At 34.9% G+C, this 18,992-nt stretch overlaps 1 protein-coding gene across 1 annotated transcript; it reads right to left on the bottom strand.

Annotated features, from left to right (window-relative positions):
• Positions 1–625: 625 nt before the first annotated feature.
• LOC113493813 lies at positions 626–17,932 on the bottom strand. Its single transcript, XM_026871838.1, has 7 exons — positions 16,418–17,932; positions 7,063–7,346; positions 6,362–6,469; positions 5,900–5,985; positions 4,757–4,877; positions 4,199–4,377; positions 626–3,809 (listed from the first exon to the last, which is right to left on the bottom strand). The coding sequence occupies exons 1-7, from the start codon at positions 17,391–17,393 to the stop codon at positions 3,593–3,595; spliced, it is 1,971 nt and encodes a 656-aa protein (XP_026727639.1). The 5' UTR covers positions 17,394–17,932; the 3' UTR covers positions 626–3,592.
• Positions 17,933–18,992: the final 1,060 nt, after the last annotated feature.

The raw sequence follows: 18,992 nt of genomic DNA, 5'->3' as shown, positions 1-18,992 counted from the left end.
CAGACTGAGATGGCGTTCGTCTTGACAGAAGATGTTGCTCGTTCTACCTTCATATTTTAATTCATTATTTGTGGTCCGACCTACGCAGTATGAGCTCACTGTGTCTTGATGTCTTGCAGCGCTCTTGGGTTTGGCTCAACCCAGCAACATTTCCATTTTCCAACAGCAACCCCCGAGCAACATCTTCTGTCAAGACGAACGCCATCTCAGTCTGCCCGTGACCATGATACCTGCAAAGGTTTCGAAACTTCGGGAACTAAAATTAAACCGCGATAAAATCCGTAAAAGTAGTTTCATTTCAATGTTCGTATACATACGTTGTAAATTTTAAATGCTTATTTTAGTTAAGAAGATTATTTGAGTCAATAGCAAAGTAAACCTAATGATCGATCATTAGGTAAAATTATCATTGCCTTAACTTGGCATACGTTATATGCTTCTGACCCTCTTACTACCTGAAAGTTTTTGTTGTCTGCTTACCTTTCATCGGAGAGATATCATAGAAATAAATTAATCAAAATCCTCCACCACATAGTTGCAATATTATCGGAATAACGTTAATTCTCCTAAGTCATAACTCAACCAAAAGGATGGGTATTTGGAAAGTGAATAAAATTAACAAGAATTTGTTATAAAGTATACTTTATTTTTTCTTCATTATATGCTCACAACGTTCGCGTAATAGCGACGAGTTACCGGCATTTGGGTACATCTTTCAGGTACACGAGACATACCATGCCATCTTATAGCTATTCATAAATAAGTTAGCGTACTTTACACAGCTCAAAAGATAAACTAGTTTAATAAAGGTTCTACACTAGCTTCCCTTCACTACCAAGGCCAACTATATGTGTCCCTTAACAGTTTACATGAAACTTGATATTGCTTTTGTATATTTGTATACAAAATAAACGTACGTACACCTATATTATTTTACATTTTACATTATTCATTTTGTGAAATCGCGCTCTTCTACACCGGATGTCGAAATTATGCTAATAAAATGCAAAAATGTATATTTGCCTAACTTGCTTGCTATGTCAAGCACTGTCAATATATTAGCTTAACTATAATATGTAAATTGGAAGCTTAGGTCAGTTTTATTGGTGTTACTAATTTAAGATGCGTTAATACGCCAATTGGAAAATATAAATGCAGTTTGAATGTTACACTATTAGGTATATCAAGTTTTATGAAAACAAATCACCTTACCAAAATAATACCTTACATAATATGGAAGTTAAATACATTGCCACAGCAATCGTGACTTGCAGGATTTCATTCGCTTCTGCTTTACGGAACAAATTATTTATAAGCAGAATCGTTTTTGGTAATAATAAGTAGATATTCTTTTTTTAAAGTGACTGTTTTTTGCGGAATTAAATTTAATCTATGTTAATGGCATCTGGAAAATGCTCTACAAAACTGGCGGAAGCAATTTGTTAAAATCGTGTTTGGGCTAGGCATTAAAGAAAAGGAAATAATATGAAATCTCAATATAAATTTATTTAGTAAATATTTAGCCTTTGGTTAATATATTATGACAACGTATTGGAATCCGTTTTTAAAATACAGTCAAATTGATATTTCTGTGTTTTGTCTTTTTTAGGGAACAATTGTTAGTAATTATTATAGGTCTGCCCCAATAAACCTAAATATACGTGATATTTAAGCATTCCACTTAAATACTTTTAATTAAATGCGTTTATAATCTGTGATGAATTCAACCAGATGAAACAGTAGCAACAAAAGCGCATGAAATCCCAAGAAGTCTTAAGGTTTAGCAGCTTTTTTGGATGCCATTTCTAAATTGTTTCACTAATTGCAATTTTTATTTGAATGAATAGCCTTCATTAGGAAGCATAGCAAGCAATAGAACATAAAACAATCCAGAAAATGACTTCCGCAAAACAAGCCCCATTTATAGGAACAATTATTAAAGTTTCCTAATGGAAATATATTTTTAATTTATATTAATCTTACTTTTCCAATGATCACTGGTAAAACAAGGAAACTTATCAGGTGCGTTACGTAATTTCAAAACTGCCAACAACACAGCCTCTTTTCAGTGAACCCACGCACCACGAATTACTGTGCGATTTTCGATAGGTAAATCAGAATTTTTCCAATTTAAAGGAAACCCCCATAATATTTACAAAAAAACATTAATTCAATATACAGTTGACAAAAGTTTTATTGGGGTTTTCCTATTGGCCTATCAAAAAAATAAATAAATTAATTGCATGGAGTTTTAATAATACTATTTAGAGATAGCGTGAATTCCTCATAAAGTGTTTAGTACAAGGATGAGCTATTAGCATTTATTTTTAAAATCAATCAACGCACCCAAACCCATCCATTACCCACACAGGCCTCTTTTAAACTCAATTATCCTATTATTTTAGTGGGTAATGAATGAGGAAAATTATAAAATCGTCTAACCAAATCTGGCTAAACTTAAGTTATATTGCCCTATTTAGCCTTACATATTATTGCATATATTAAGGGCTAGTTTCTTAAAAATATCTAAATTGCAGACTATTATTTATCCTTTACAGAATATGGACCTCTTCCTCACTTTGTAATGGTCACAATACACCAAGTATTCATCACCCTACCTGGGAGATCAAGGTAATGGTAGTATTTTACCAGATTTGGTGTTACAGTGTTTTATTTCAACATTATGCTACTTAAATCAATGCATGCGATACTATAACTATTTTAATTTACGAGTCCAATAAGGCATCAAGTTGTGGAGTTTTGTGTTCAGGTTGTGTTGGTTTAAGTCTTTACTTTCTTAGTTTTGATTACCTATGAGCAGTAGAGATTACAATTGGAGGCATGGCCCTAAATAGCTATGAATTACTCCTAATGTCACAATCATTAATTATGTCTCTTATATTAATTTGGGTAGAATATTTACCATAATTATGACATAAAAGTGTGACTAAGTTTGTGTAGTTACTTTAAAAAATGGTGATGTCATATTTAAGCATTTTATTATGCAATTAAAGCAAAATTTTCCAATGTTATACTAAAATTTTAAAATTACTTTTAGTACATTATCTGATGTATTGCTAAAACAACATTATACTGCATAAATGCAGTGTACGAATATACAGATCGTATACATAAACTCAACATACAAATTAACTTAAAATTCATACCAAATCACACACCAGAATAACATGACTCAACTAAAATATTTACATCTCTATAGCTTTTGTTTTAGGAAATTATTTAAAAAATAAAATTCTCAGTCTTCTATTGAATAGTACAAATAGATTGCTATAAATAAGATCTTCTGATTTACAATATAGTATCATACAATTTGTACAAGCTATGGGCAATTGACGAGTCCTTTTCACATTGAATGTTTGTATTTCGTGGACAGTCTCATTAATTCCGCAATCGGTAACAGTACACCCGCGCGAAAGAACTCCGAGTGAAAACCTTTTATGCAGAGTTTCCGCACAGCACTAGCCACAATTTGAACGGTCACAAGTAGAGCGGGGAAGGGCCGCGGCGGCCAGGCCGGAGCGCAGCGTGTACCGGTGAGGGTGAGCAGTAGAGCGGGGCCGGGCCGCGGCGGTCAGTTGGCGCGCGCGCGCTTGGGCTGCGGCGGCGGCGCGTGCGCGGGGCGCGGCTGCGCGTGCGGCGCGTCGTCGGCGGCGAGGCCGGAGCGCAGCATGTACTTGAACTGCAGCATGTGCTGCATCACGTCGCGGATCTGCACCAGCGCCAGCCCGTTCTCGCCCGCCGCCGCCGACTTGCACTTGCCGGTGTTGCGGAGCACTTGCAGCTGGGTACTGTAACGAGCGACCGCGACTCCTTAATAAACTTGTAGCATTCTATAGTTCATTTTAAATGGTGTGAAATGGAAAATCTACTTTAAAAATACACTAACACCACAATATGATCATTTAAGCGAATTGACAAGAAAAAGTCCTAGATCCCCATTTTAATTGATTTGATAACAAAGACACAACTATGTACTGATTACATCTGATATAAATTAACTACATGGATAAACGATTGGTTGATAGTCAAAACTCCTAATCCAAGGTTTATATATTCTACGAAAAACCATCCAAAGTCTGGATGAAAGTTGTCAAACCCCTCTTGACACAAGCTTTAAATAAAGTAGTACGAGAGTACGTTATGTAATTTAATTTTTGTATATATAAATAATACTCACGAGTTAGGTCTGTAGAGCGTGATGCCGAGCGCGTCCAGCATCGCCCGGCAAGTGGTGAGCGACACGCGTGGGAAGAAATGGCTGGCGAGGTCGGGCAGCGTCATCAGCAGCTCGGTGTACTGGTACGGCTTGGCGTTGATGCACGGAACCATTGTGTTCTCCACCAACGCTTTCTGCACCTGTTTGAACACGATTATGACAATTAAAGCAAAAATCACATAAGAAAAATATCTTCTTTATTAGGTTTAGCTGTACTTCCAAATTCCAATCCCTGATGACGTATTGCGTCATATCTTAAGAGACATTTCGTCTGATGGCAAAAGAACTAATGTAAGAGTAACAACACAAAAAAAATTGTCAGATGGACATTTTAGCAATCTTGTCTTGTAATTAATTACATTCATTAAAAGTGATGTATGCAAATTACTATCAGAATTCAGAACCTACTTACCTAGATACTAAAATGTCATGTTATTTTCGCTAAATCATTACATAACTATAATATCTCTGTATTTAACTTTCTAGATATATATTGTGGTATATAAAGTTGATGGTTACCTTATACGGCGTATGGTTGCCAGTGATATTGATGTCGGGTATTGGGGTAAGCCTTTTGCGACTGTCCACGGAGTGAGAGGTTGAGTGGCCATTCATTGTTCCGGTCACTTGAGGAGGTACACTAGAACATAAATAGTATATTAGGTACTAACTCTTTAGATAAAAGAACGCTCAAAATATGACGATGCACTCAATTTAAGATAAATTCCTTCTAACGGTTGTGATTTCAACTAAAAAAAAATTATCGCGAACTTAACTCAAATTCTTGTTAAAATAACAAAAATGATATTATTTGTAGCACGAAATAGCACGAAAAGCGTATTTTTACGATAAATCGCTATATCCTATTTTAATAATTTATAACGTGCGACAAAAATAATAATAAAAAAACATGTGAAAAAAAGAGTATATTATAATAAATATTAATATGATTGATGAGGGCAGTGTCAAGACAATGGCGAGTGGAATATCCATATTATGTTAGCAGAACAGCTGTTACCCAGTCTTACTCAAGTTTTCCATGCACCCTTCAAACTTAATTAGTGAAAATGGATTGCAAGATCCGAAGATATTTTTAAAGCTCGAGGCAAAACATGAGTGTAAGGTCACACCGCAATTTAAAAAGTCAATATTAATAATATCCAGATAGACACTGTCCGAAAATTTGTCATACAGAAAAATGATTTTGTTGAAGTCTTTCTTGTGTTGGATACAAAAGAAACTGGCAGCTGCGGCGAAATGAAATAATGAAACCAGACTAATGAAAAATTAGTCTCTGGGCATAGGTACAATAGCCGTCAGTAATGTAATTAATTACTGGACTTACGTCGATTTTAAAGAGATGCACAAAAAAGGAACACAGTGCCTTGAGGATTTTGTATCAGTGAATTGAGAATGGTCTAGTAGATATAGTTACCACCGAATACTTGGGTACAACGTAAGACATTCTTAAATATTTCAGTTGTCCAGGCTGATTATTTTAATTGAATAGCACACTACAGGGGAGTTAGCAGTGGAAAGTGCTAAGACATGTTGATAGACTGACATAGAACGACTGCATAATCATGCGGCCTTTCGGTATGACTTGGTAAGACTGGTCGGCTGCTCTTACAGTATTCACTACAAATGATAAAAGGTGCTCACTTCATAGTCGAGGTGTTTGCCGAGCTCCTCACCAGAGGTGGAGGGGGCTGCTGACCCATCGCCATTGTTATTGCACTGTTCGGAAACTGAAATAAACGATAAAAACATTTTCACTCGGCACTATGAAAACAGTGTGCCAGGGAAACTGCAAGTCGTTCATAATAAACTAAATATATATGTGTGTATAAAAATATTATGAGAAGATGTTTAAAAAAACTCGAGCGTTCCTAATCGGATGGATGGAGCAAACTCGGTAAATAGATTCGAATAAATCATGAATTGAAGAAATTGCTGTTCTCAATATTTTCTGAAGTCGTGATTCCGTAATTCAAATTATTGCACTTTACTAAAACCTTATTGATTGAGGGCAGGCAGGCTTAATGACTCCTTTCCCGAAACTAACAGTAGTATAAAATATGGCGTTTATAAGATCCGTTGCTGTATTAAAGCAGAATATATTACCTGTACTGTTCTCTGATGTTGCGAGCGGTGTTGCGGCAACGCCGCGGCCGCCGCTGCGATCGCCGCGTTATTATACCGCGCCGCAACGTGCGCCTGCGCCACTTGCGCCTAAACAAAGCATACACGTTATACAACCTGTTTCTTAAAATACATGCTATCCGTGATTCCAAGATATATAATTTATGTAAGATTCTATAACTTCATAATGTGTACTCGTTCAGATATACTGCGAAGTGTTTCAGTCGAATGAATCACATAATTTCGTGTAAATAACGAATAAACAATGCAGACGTCACAATTCCAACCATTTCTTACAAACGCTTAATAGAAATGAAATTCCTTTTGTTTGTTTTCGAGATTGTTCTAATAACGTAATGACTGAAAAATAAACAATGCACTAAGAGTTTCTTTAAAAGAAAATTCTTAGCTTGAAATTGGCTTGACATGATCTTTTACAGATTACGTTTTCGTGAAGTTATTTTATATTTATTAATCTACCTATGCATTTATTACCTAATGAATAAAAAAAAGAGTGATTTAGACACCAATTTGTTTTCGCATAAATTTTCAATTGTCTTTTTGGGTGAAACCGCGTCATGATGATCAGATACAAGAGTCACATTGATCAACTTGTCAAGCCTTCTTAAAATGTCAACTGTAATCAAAGCGGAAAAATACCGCGATAAGATAAGAATATATACCTGTGCGAGCCGCAGGACTTGCTGGGTCTGCGCTTGTGTTAGGGTTCCGGGCAAGCTCCAACCGTTGGCTAGAGCCTGGACAGCCGCGGCCGACAGCCCGGTGTGCGGCATCTGCATGGCGGCCGAGGCAGGAGAGTGGCGCTGTGTCGCAGCCCTACGGCCTCTTGTGGATTGGCTGCTGACACTGCTGAGGTTCACTCCGGATCCGGAGCCCACGCCGACACCGACGCCCGGTGGAGGCGCGGGCGGCGCTCGCGTCCACTGACCACCTCCTGATACTGAACCTGGCGAAATAACAACTCATTAAAATTGCTACTTCATAACAAAAATACGTAAGAGATTTCGGACACTTAGAGCCCCTTCATCATCAATAATCGCGAATATTAACACTTATATGTGGTTCAAAATCCAGGATTTTGTTGACATAACTGTCAGGCTATTAGATGCAGCAGTTTTAAGCCAATTGAAATGGCCCGCCGTAAGATTTGCTGGCGACTATGCCCAAAATTGACCTTGCATCGGAAACAAGCCGATCAAATTTCTGGAAGACTAAGCAGTTTGTTGGTTCTTTATCAGATCGCCGTCTTTCATTTGCATAGGCAAATTACGGATGTAATTCTCCAGCTTATAATGATGACAATCAACGACTATGATAAGATCGGATCAAATAATAAAAATTAAGCTACGTTTGTTTGTAATGTTATTATTAGTACAAAATTCTTCAAATATTGGCAAGTCTATTCATGTCTTGCAAACAATATATATCATTGCGTCATTGTGCTTATTAAAATTTGATAGGTCATACTGATTAGGCCCGAAAGCAGATATATTTGCATATCAGCGTTGTGCGGAACAACATGGTTGACGGCGTTTAAAGTAGTATTTAACTATTTAGTTGTGCTATACCCAAGTATACAAGATTGTGGTGATAATGACAAAATAATAATACTGTTGCGCACGCATATTTATGATTTACTATCAAAGTGTTTACGAGCTATAATTAAAGTTTAATAAATACGTGGGTCTTCTTCCTTACTTAGTATTAAAATAGTATTTCAATTTATTACGCAAGACGGGGAAGCACTATTTTCTCGTAGTAATATTGGATTCTTATCATTTATTCGTTGAAAAGTAATTGAACTCATCGGAACAGATGAATCTAATTTACAGAAAGATAAGCTGGAAACCGAACCTACGGCACTTGTCTATCTTATCAACACCTACGTCACTTTATAAAAGACACTTCACATACTTATAGGGCCAGAAGTTTTTATCTTTTTTTCGTAGTTTCTTTTTATGTTATTGCCTTTTTGCCACGAATTTAAAATTTTTGCTCATCTTTTTAAATGACTACAACTATTCCATGTTTCTACAGATCATTTTAGTGAATCATATTATGTTTTGACCTGAATTTGTAGAGCCTCAAAACGCGGCTGGCTGCTTCTTGCACCGTTATAGGAAACACGTGTGTAGCACTCCTAACGGCACGAATACACTTGCATTTCTTACCGGCCGTGTAGGGAAAAGACCATGGGTAATTATTAGTAATTACTAATTAAGTAAATTGTATAGGTTTCATAATTTTTCAATACAAACAGTAATTAAGTGGTTGCCAGGAAAGTATCAATAGCGATTTTAGACAATGGATAACCTTCAATTTATAAAGTATTAAAAAGGTCGTCTTAGAAGCTAGAAAGTCCGTAAGACTTCAATATACTATCAATTTGATAGGAAGATTTTACGAACTATTTTTTTTGCCTTATTGTTCAGAGAATCACTAGTCTGGTCCGAATATGTTTTGTTCATTTTAAAGCCTACTGAAATCTATTTAGCGAAGAACTTATTTAACGTCAACGGAACAAAAAGTATTTTTACTGCGCGCCAGTTATTATTAGAACTACAAAAAACGATTGCAGTCTTGATATTTTTTGTATGTTTTATTTCAACGTCTGATGAGGGTAAGGCAGCGGCCAGGGGCTTACGAAATGTCGATTTTAAATCCCAAAGTCGGCCATTTGATCCGATATAAATCTCTCAGTACACACAACATGGCGTAACGGGAATTTTGAGAAAAAACCTCTTTTTCCGATCAGAAGATTGTTAAATGCCCCGTTATCGTCGTAACCGTTATAAATGTCAACATCAACACTCTGCTTTTTAATTCTTAGAACAATTAATATTATTGATACTTTCCGTCGGCAATTCAAGTTAACTGAACCGTTTTCTGATATTCTGCGTAATAAAAAATTTAGTAATTAAGAATAAAGTAAAAATGACCATAAAATACTACGTTTTTTCCCCAGCTAGCTTTATCGGGGCCATAAACGAGTTTTACAGAATCTGCAACAATGGAAACGGGTCGGGATAATCTGTGGCTTATTCGCGGACCCTATGTCTGCGAATTTCTTTTCTTTTTGACTTTTTACAAAGCGGCCACAACAAAGATATGAAAATAAAATACCTACCTAATATAATAATAAAACTTGTTTATATGAAAACGGGAGAGCACAGGATGGGGTGCAAACGTTTTTTACTATGCATGCATTTTACACCTTCTAGGGAATAATGAAAATAGGACATCGTTTAAAACTTTTGGTACCGAGTGCAAGGAATAATAAATGGTAGAAATTCCGAATTTTTGTTATTATACAAAGAGGAAGGATTCTAAAATGCAAGGTCGTCAAAAAGAATACATAAATATTCAGTTTTAGGATACTAGACATCATAGATCTTAAATAATTATAACAGTATAACCTGGAATTTACATAGTAACTTTGCGCTTAATTTACTATTAATTAGTCATGAATTTTAGGTGCCTAACTACGTCAGCAAATAACTAAGGAAAATTCCGTGTTTTTATACATTCTCAGAATTCAATTTGTTTGTCATAACAAATGGGACAGAATAGGCATGTTGGTAGTTTTCCCCGGTCCTATCTTTATTTGTATTATTTGTACAATATTTCATAATAATATTAGGCACCTATGATGTATAACATAAAAATCTTACAATATTTTTAAAAATATGTTTTAATTATGTCTTTTCTAAAGTAAATATGTAAGAATCGACGGCACGTAATTTAATCATACTTTTAACAATGGATTCATAATTATTTTGGACAATTACATAAATGAATAAATGTCATGGTCGTATCCAGAAAGTTCTAGCATTGTACAAAATTCCCTCACCAATTCCCATGAGACTCACTTAACATTAAAAGGGGACAAACTAAAGAGGGTCGAAGTGATTTTTATGGCTATTTCTAATCTCAATTATTCAACTGTACAGAAAATACTTGAGTATGGCAGTTTTGCTACTTGACGAAAGAGGTCTAGGTCTGTGTTTGTGAGTCAACCTCTTTCGAGATGACGTGTCCAATAGAAAAATGGCGCCAAATAACTAGGTACTCGAGACGCACAACATTCAAAGAAAACTCCAGATTAAAAAATATTTACTTGTCCGCTCTTAAGTACTGAATAAAACGACAAATAGTAAAATCGTCAATAATAATATACGTACATAGCAAAAAATACATTATTTTAAGTAATACATTGTGATAACAGATATTGCAGAATCAGCCATCATGCAAATTATTTTTACAGGTCAAGGATTTTCATTGAAGGTTTTACCTTCGCATATTTTTTAAGAAAACGTGCACAGTTATTTGATCACTAAAAATAAGTAAGTATATTATGCATTTTAATTTTATTATTATGCATTTTGTGTATGTTTATTTTATTGAAGCAATTTATTTCATGGATATTCTTTTACGTTTAATTTTCCGAGTGTACATATTTTTAAGACTCGAGAATATACCAATATTTCCGGGTTGGACGGTATAATGCTCGTTTGACGGTTTTCATTTTTTATATTTTCATTTTACTCACGTAGATCGCCCCGCAAGTGCTGTATTGTATCGATGAATTGCCTCAAGATCGTGCACCGAAGCTTCAGACTACGGTTTGTTATGTCATTGTTTTGTAAATATTCGAAGCGAGCTGCAATATATAATACTGTCATGGCAATATTTATGCCTCAGTAATTATAGAAGAATATTATTTAGTATTATAGGTTTCGGACCTCCATCACCTCAATGCGGTGGTAGCATGCTGCGAACCAGAGGATACAATAATTGCTAGAATATTTTTTCCCTTTAGAACATGTAAATGGAAGCAAATAAGCCCAAAAAGCATTTTCCAGATTTTATTACTTTTGTTATTATATTGTATATAATGATTTTTTAATAGAAGCTAAATTAACGTGCTTCAGTAAGATTGCTTTAGTTCCCTGATTTAGTACCGGTCTCATAGTTCAACATACGTCTTCAATTAATCATTTTTTATCATATATCGAGAAACAGCTACAGGTTAACAACGAAGTATCTCTAAAACAGAAATCGAATTATCAACTAGGAAAACCAAAACCAATTAATTAGTCCCTAATAAAAATTGCATCATTTTTCTGCTGATTTAGGTTTTTTTTTTCAGAGATTTAGATTACACTATTGTTTCTTTATCTTATCGGATAAGCTTGGAAAACTCCGAATTGTAGTGTTCGTTTTGATTATATCCGTACACGAGTTACATTTTTCTGAGCTAATCGAATCCTTGAAATGAATCAACCGACAAGTCTCTTGTAAAAAAGGAATGTCATTAACAAACATTTAAAGTTTTCTATTCGTGCCTACAAGTCTACGGCACATGTAAGATTGTCTTAGGCCTCAAGATCTGATGTAGAATACTCGATCTTCGTAATGTAATTGGGTCCTACCTTTGGTTTAATTAAGCTAAAGGCTGTAGACGAACTCGGGACCAATTACAACGGTAGAAATCATTATGGGTTAGAGTTACACAATATAACCTCTATGGATGATAGGTAGAGGAAATTGAATGATGAATTAATCTACTTAGGGCTTCCATTATTTGTATAGCAATAAATTTAGAGATTTCTCGGAAACGTCTGATATTTTGGTAAGTGATCGTGATTAATTTAAAAAAACTAGTGGTCGCCCAGTGGTCGAAATTCGACCATATAATAAATTAAAATTGTAAGTGACTTAATATACATTATTAAAATATAATATTCAAACATTATTAAGGTTCTACTGTCGAAAACTAAACTACTATAACCACAGATTTGACCAAGACTGTTATTTGCCAATTTCTTTTTTGAACAATTTATATGAAATTAAAAGAAAATATGTTTACTAAAACAAAACATGTTATAAGAGGATGCAAAACAAAAAATCATGCGTTAAAAATACTATCCATTTAGAGCATTTTTTATCGCATACTGCAATAATTTTGTTAATGATTTAAAACTTCTCTGAAAACAATGTTTTTTGTAAAAACTCTTTCATCGTTTGCTAAATGTACATATGTACATATCAACAACCCACTGTAGAAATAGTTTTTGTGAATGGTGTAACATGCTGAAATCATCTCTAATTGCAAGTCGATAGGCTGTATACTGAAGTATGGTTAATTTATTTCTGGGTGCTCTTGAATTAGATGTAGTTGGTGTATTATGAGCAATATTGACATGCCACCCAGTATCACCATTGGGAAAAAGCAGTGGGTATGCTAAAGGGTCTAATGATGAGTCCAAAACTGAGATATTCTTAATTATACCATTAACTTTTGAAAAACAAATCATATTTTGTTCAAAAGGTGGCTCACCATCAACTGTACTAAATATTACTGCTACATCAGTTTGAACTGCATCATTAAATCGGCGTAGATCTAAATCATGATTTACTTTAATGAGCATACTAATTTCTTTGTTTTGATTTTCGACTCTGACAATGATCTTTCATTGCAATGAATGACCGCACAAAAGGATTACTGCGTTCCAATTCCAGTGAAATTTCACGCATTATGTTGTTGTTACATGTTTGGTTAATAACAAATAATAAACGTTCTTGTAATCTATAATTAATGGCAGTGTCAACATCATAAAAATATAATTGTGCATAACATGGTGGGCGACCATATGCGGCAGTCATTGGGCCTGATCTGTGATAAAAAACATCATGTATTTTGAAATGATACACTCCACTTCCGTCTCAGCAACTTTTGCTTCGGAGTTAACCATAGCAAGACATTAATTATATTTTCAAAATAATTTTTTGTTTACTTTTTATTGAACGTTCATTTGAAGTAAGTCCATCATATAATGATTTAAAATATTCACTTTGACTTAAGGGTGGTAATATTGCTTTACCCTTGTGACAAAATGAAGTGAATGCAGTTCGGTCGCCTAAAGTCACTTCAGATTCAAAATGTTTTGCATTGCAAAATCATTAATCCACAATCATAACTTCAAAACACATTTGGAATGACATTGAGAGCACATTTAAATGCATCTCTCAAAATCATATTACCATCTAATACTACTGATGGGGAATTATTCCTTCCTCTTAGAGAAATATTCCTTCTTATTTGTCTCTCACTCCGGTTCGTTAATGTTCTATGTCGAGGCATAATTAAAGTTCTTTCATCAAATTACTGAAATCAAGAAGAGAAAAAGTTTTTACCTGTATGGTGATTTGTTAATTCTGATAACTCGTACAAAATCACTTATTTATCCTAAAGTATATGCAATTACTGAAATCGTAAACTATAGCAAAAAAAATTGTACCTGAATGTTGTTAGGTATTGCAGATTGCTGCTACAGAAGACAGAAGTCCTTAAAAGACGACACAACTCACATACACAACTCATATAAATTTGTATAAGCGCTCAGTATTTCACGTAGTATTCGTAAACTTTTAAAGTTTGAAAAACTTTCAAACTAAAGTTTAAACATGTCAATAATAGACAAAAGAACTATTTGACCACAGACTCCACAGAGTATGTATGCGTGTGTCAAATGCATGCTGGTAAGTATGTTTTATTAAATATTTAATGTATTTTTTATGCATTATTATTAAAATATTTTTTATATTAAATGAGGCAAATAAAACTTTTTTTTGAGTACTCTACGCCTATGCATAAAATGAAAATCAAAAGAAACCATTTAACCACAGAGTATGTATAGGCAAATATATATATTTTTGATATGTCAATGTCAGTACTCTATGTCTATGGACAAAATGAAATATAAAAGAAACATGTGTGTGTGAAATGCATGGTAGTGTGTGTAATGTTTCTATGTCTACGGACAAAATTAAAAGCAAAAGAAACATGTGTGTGTGAAATGCATGGTAGTGTGGGTAATGTTTTATTTATTGATTTAATGTACTTTAGAAGCATTATTATTGAAAAATATTAGCGTTCTGCACTTCTCCTGCACATAAACTATAAGTGTGCCAAATTTTATGCTCCTGCGTCCGCGCAATTTTTGTAAAAAGGGGTACAAAGTTTTGGCATCACGTATTAATATATAGATGTCTCTGTACATACAGAAATTACTTAAGTAATACAATTTAGTTTAGAATTAAATTACTCCTGCTGTTACGCCAAGCAAAAGATCTTCTTTAGCTAAAGTTTAGTTTCCCACGTGAGGAACCAGTGAGACTTAATTAATTCTGTGTTAAGTTATTAACGTAAATAACTTAGCTATGGAAACCCACCCTAGTAATGGTTTGTTATTTTTACCAGACTATTTATAGCATGTTCCTCAGAGTAGGTACATGTAAACACAACTTCTATCGCACTTTTCTTTTTGAATATTATAATAGAATTTACCTAAGAGTAGGAACTTTTTTATTCGTCCTCAGAATACATCGTTAATGCTTACGCATGTGAGCTCAGCGATTTTTGCTGTATTTTTTTTACTTTGTATCAACACGCTTGTCAAGGGCGATTTTTTCTTTAATGACCTCTGTTATACCAATATTATAGAAGCGAAAGTTTGTTGCTGAATCAATGGAGTTTCTCGCCGGTTCTTCTCCATAAGAGTGAAACTTTGGAACCGCGTAACTAGAGCCATCACCTTAACGTTTTGAAAGTGCCTGGAAAATGGCCTACTTGAAATAAACATTTTTGATTTTGATTTTGAATATTGTTAAAATTTTATATGAAACAGCCGAGAAAAAAGCCTTAATAAATAAACTGGGAACAAAACCGCGGGGCGCGCGTAGCTACTTTTAAGTTTTACATCTACATTTTCAGCAATAGTTTATTTTAGCGTCACAAAAGACTTAACTAATTATGACCTTGCTTTGCTTAGTTCAGCTAGTGGGTGTATACTGCGAATGTCAAACAACATTATACTATGTATAATACAAATAAGCTTGTTTTTCAACCAGTACCTGGTCATTACTCTCATGTGATGTCTCATTTAATAATATTTGTAACCCAATTATGAAGAGACTATAGTTATTATTAGTTATACATTAAACATTCTTATAATAATTCTGATCTATTTATAAGCATTTAAAAGAAAGGGTTGCTTAAATTAGTAAATATCTCTTGACAATAAATACTTTAGTTCCTAATAATTGGACTCATATATTTCTTATTCATGCACATAGTAAATAATTAAATCCGATTTCAACCAAACCTTATGGTCATAAAATTATCAAATTATCTCCTGGGATTAATTTTGATTATAATAATTGATTGATTAAGTAAATTATTAGTATAGTAAGTAAAATATATGTATTAAGTACTATGCATATAATATGTGGGCTATTTTTTAAGTATATTATAGTACTGTATAATATATATATAATAATAAATATAGAATAAGTTTTAATGTACAAATATTATCGAAATGGACAAGAACATTGACAGAAATTAATTCTTAATGTGAGACCTATCTTGTTAAATTGTATTTTAAGCATTCCCTTAAATGTCAATTCAACATAAAGTAATTAACTTGAACTGAGTAAAACTTTTGTGATAGTTTTTACTTAGTTTAAAGTATAAAGGAAATAATTTGGTGAATTAGAATGTCATATTAATTAATAAAATTAATAGAAGACTGTCCTGAAAGTTATAAAATTTAAATGTTTTATTTATTTTATACCATACCATCAAATGAGATGATGCTAAAAGATATAAAAGTTGAGAAACCTGTAATGATATTTAAAAAAAAAAATTGTTTAAATTGTTTTTTACTAAGCACACGTCATGTATTCAGTTGGCCACACTTTGAGTATTTTTATTATTTAAATTCAATATACATGTAATGTTGTGCAATTGCGTGGTAACCATTTTAGTTGGGGAGATTAAACTCATTTAGAGATAAATATTTATTTTCATAAAGAGATATGTAGTATACAATACAGGTGTTCTTCGATCTTTGACCATACTCATATGAGTACACGACTGTGGTCAAAGCATTAACAGGAAGTTCATTATATTTTATAAATTAAAACTTATATTAAAAAATAAATAAAGTAACTCACCTTTAGCCGATATCAGCAACTGTGAATCAACCACTTTGTTTGGCCAGTATTCTTCAAATTCAGTCCCGGGCGGGAAGTAACTTTTAATGTCCGATAAACTAATCACTGAACACGTCTCACTCGCAAACAGTTCATTCCTAATACCTTGCACTTTACAACAGAATTTAAGATATGATAAGTCCCAACCTTTTAACTGGTCAGCCTTTAACTTTAAGTTGTCCGTTTCACCTTCAAAATAAAATAGAGGAACAAACTTCTGACTGTCCCGCACTGTGTAAGGAACTACAGACTCTTTGTTTATCCTAATGAAACCACACTTGTCTTTACTGTTTGTAGTTCCTCTTAATAACTTATTGTAACAAACGTCCAGGAAGTTGTAGAACTCATAGGCATCGGACAGCCTCACCACCAAGTCCTTCTGTGTGAAAGGCTCCCGCCCAAACTGACCGTCACAATGCCTGTTGTTGATCTCATTGAGCAGTCGAGCCTCGATCTCGGTGATGTAGTAACTCCTGATGCACGTACACGAGTAGATGTCGGCGTGGAGGTAGTTCAGGTACTTGTTCAGCAGCTTGATCTCCACCATCCTGACAGCCACATACTTCTCGCTGGACCGGTAGATGTATGGTATGTGGCACTTGCCCAGCATGTCCCAGCCGAAGTGACCTTTCCAACTGGCCTCGTCTGGGGCCGGGGCCTTCTTGTCGCCGCCGTCGAGAGGTCGCGTGTCGATGTTAGTGTTGGAGCCAGGCTTTCTGGATAAGAAGTTGAGGATGCCCATTTGCCCGCCCGAGCCCGGCGGCGCCACGCCGACGAGCGAGCCGGGCGGGGGCCGCGCCGCTGCCACTGACGCCGCCAACGCCTTAGCCTTGTTGGCCTCCACCATCTTAGCAGCCAGCTCCCTGATCTCGGCCTCATCAGGCCTCTCCGTCTTTACCTTAACCATAGTAGGTGTGATGGTCGTCGAGTCCGTCATGTTTACGGTCACAGCACACTTCTTTTAGAATTAATAAGCACTTTTATTTGTTCCACGTCTCACTAAGCTCCCGGACTACATTCTGTAGCGACGCCGTGGATAGTTTCAGTCAAAAATTAGTAAACAACCGCATTGCACGGTGCGCATCGTTCACTTATCACTTTACTATTTTGACAGATCGACGAACTCCGAAATGTAATTCGTTATCGAATTATTTCACTATCATTCACACGTTCCACGACAGGTTTCCACCATTGATCCGTATTCACTGTTCATAGTCCATCCATGTGAGGGTCGACAGAACCGATAATATAAGTTCCGCACAACGCCGACAGCAACTTTTGAAATATTATTTTCGCGGCAATTTCTACACACCACTACAAATAACTAGGTAACCCGTTTACAACTTATAATTAGTGAAAAAATATATTTCTTATTATTAACCACGCTGTGGTAGGTAAGGAACATGAAACCCAAATTTTGTGTTCAGGGAAATGCCCAATACCGTTGTGTAGTCTCGTGGGGAGTGCAATTCATGTACATTTTTCACCTTTTGGTGACTCAGCAGCTAACAAAATGGCCGCCGACGAGGCTTTTTTGGCCAATCCGGCCACTGCTGGCGGCCATACATATCTACAAAAGTCCCGTCGGTGACGTAGCCGCACTCCCCACGAGACTAGTTCTCAAGGACTTTTCATTTTGTTCTATTTTCGACTAATTTATTTTTGGAAATCATTCACAATACACATAGAAAGTCATCAGAAAATTTATATATTTTTTTGAGAATTTTAGAATTATCTTCGGTGGTAATAAAGTCATCTTATTCAATACCTAAAATATAATTTATGAATGTACTCTGACAAAGTAGTAACTATTGGTAGTCTCGGGTAAGTTGTTTCGATGTCGTTTGGATGTTCTGTACTAAACTCTGTTCGAATCTCAACCTTACGTTCATAAGGTGAAGAGCCAGTAAGAATCTTGAGTTGCTAATCTGAGCCTTACTAGGTAGGTGTACCGAGACTAGCCGACGCGCGCATTCCTCGAACAATAATCCCCTGCATGAGTGAACGAGACAGCAACAAGTAAAAAGTAGATGTCAAATGTTTAGGTATTTTACTATGAACGTAAAGAGAACGTAGGTAGGTATATAATGCAATTACAAGCTTACGTAAGTATTTTAACCTACTTTAAAACAAAGTAGGTAGGTAGAAGTGTACTTAGCGGTTTTCGGATGAAGATTTTCTTTTATTTGTATCTTAGGTGATGAGCTTACTTTATACTTAATGAAACTTTTAAGGATTGTGTTTTTTTTTCGGCGGACGTGCCAACGTCTTCAAGGAGTTATTGTTTGTAGTTTCAATGCTATCACTTATCAGTAATATCGTATTGTTTTGTCGAAACAAAAAAAAATTGGTTTATTTCCAGTTGAATGTTAAGCATTGAGATGAAATGGACCGATTTCGATTTATTTTATTTCTAAAAAGTACTAATAATAAGTTAAGCACGATTCTTTTTATGTAAGTAATATAATAAAAAAGGAAGGTGTTTTTGTTCTCTTAAACCTATGTTCTGTACCTAGTTAGGTAGGTTTTGGACTCA

Source organism: Trichoplusia ni, chromosome 5 (genome assembly GCF_003590095.1).
Source record: "Trichoplusia ni isolate ovarian cell line Hi5 chromosome 5, tn1, whole genome shotgun sequence".
Classification (NCBI taxonomy): domain Eukaryota; kingdom Metazoa; phylum Arthropoda; class Insecta; order Lepidoptera; family Noctuidae; genus Trichoplusia; species Trichoplusia ni.
This window is presented reverse-complemented; position numbering and strand designations above follow the sequence as displayed.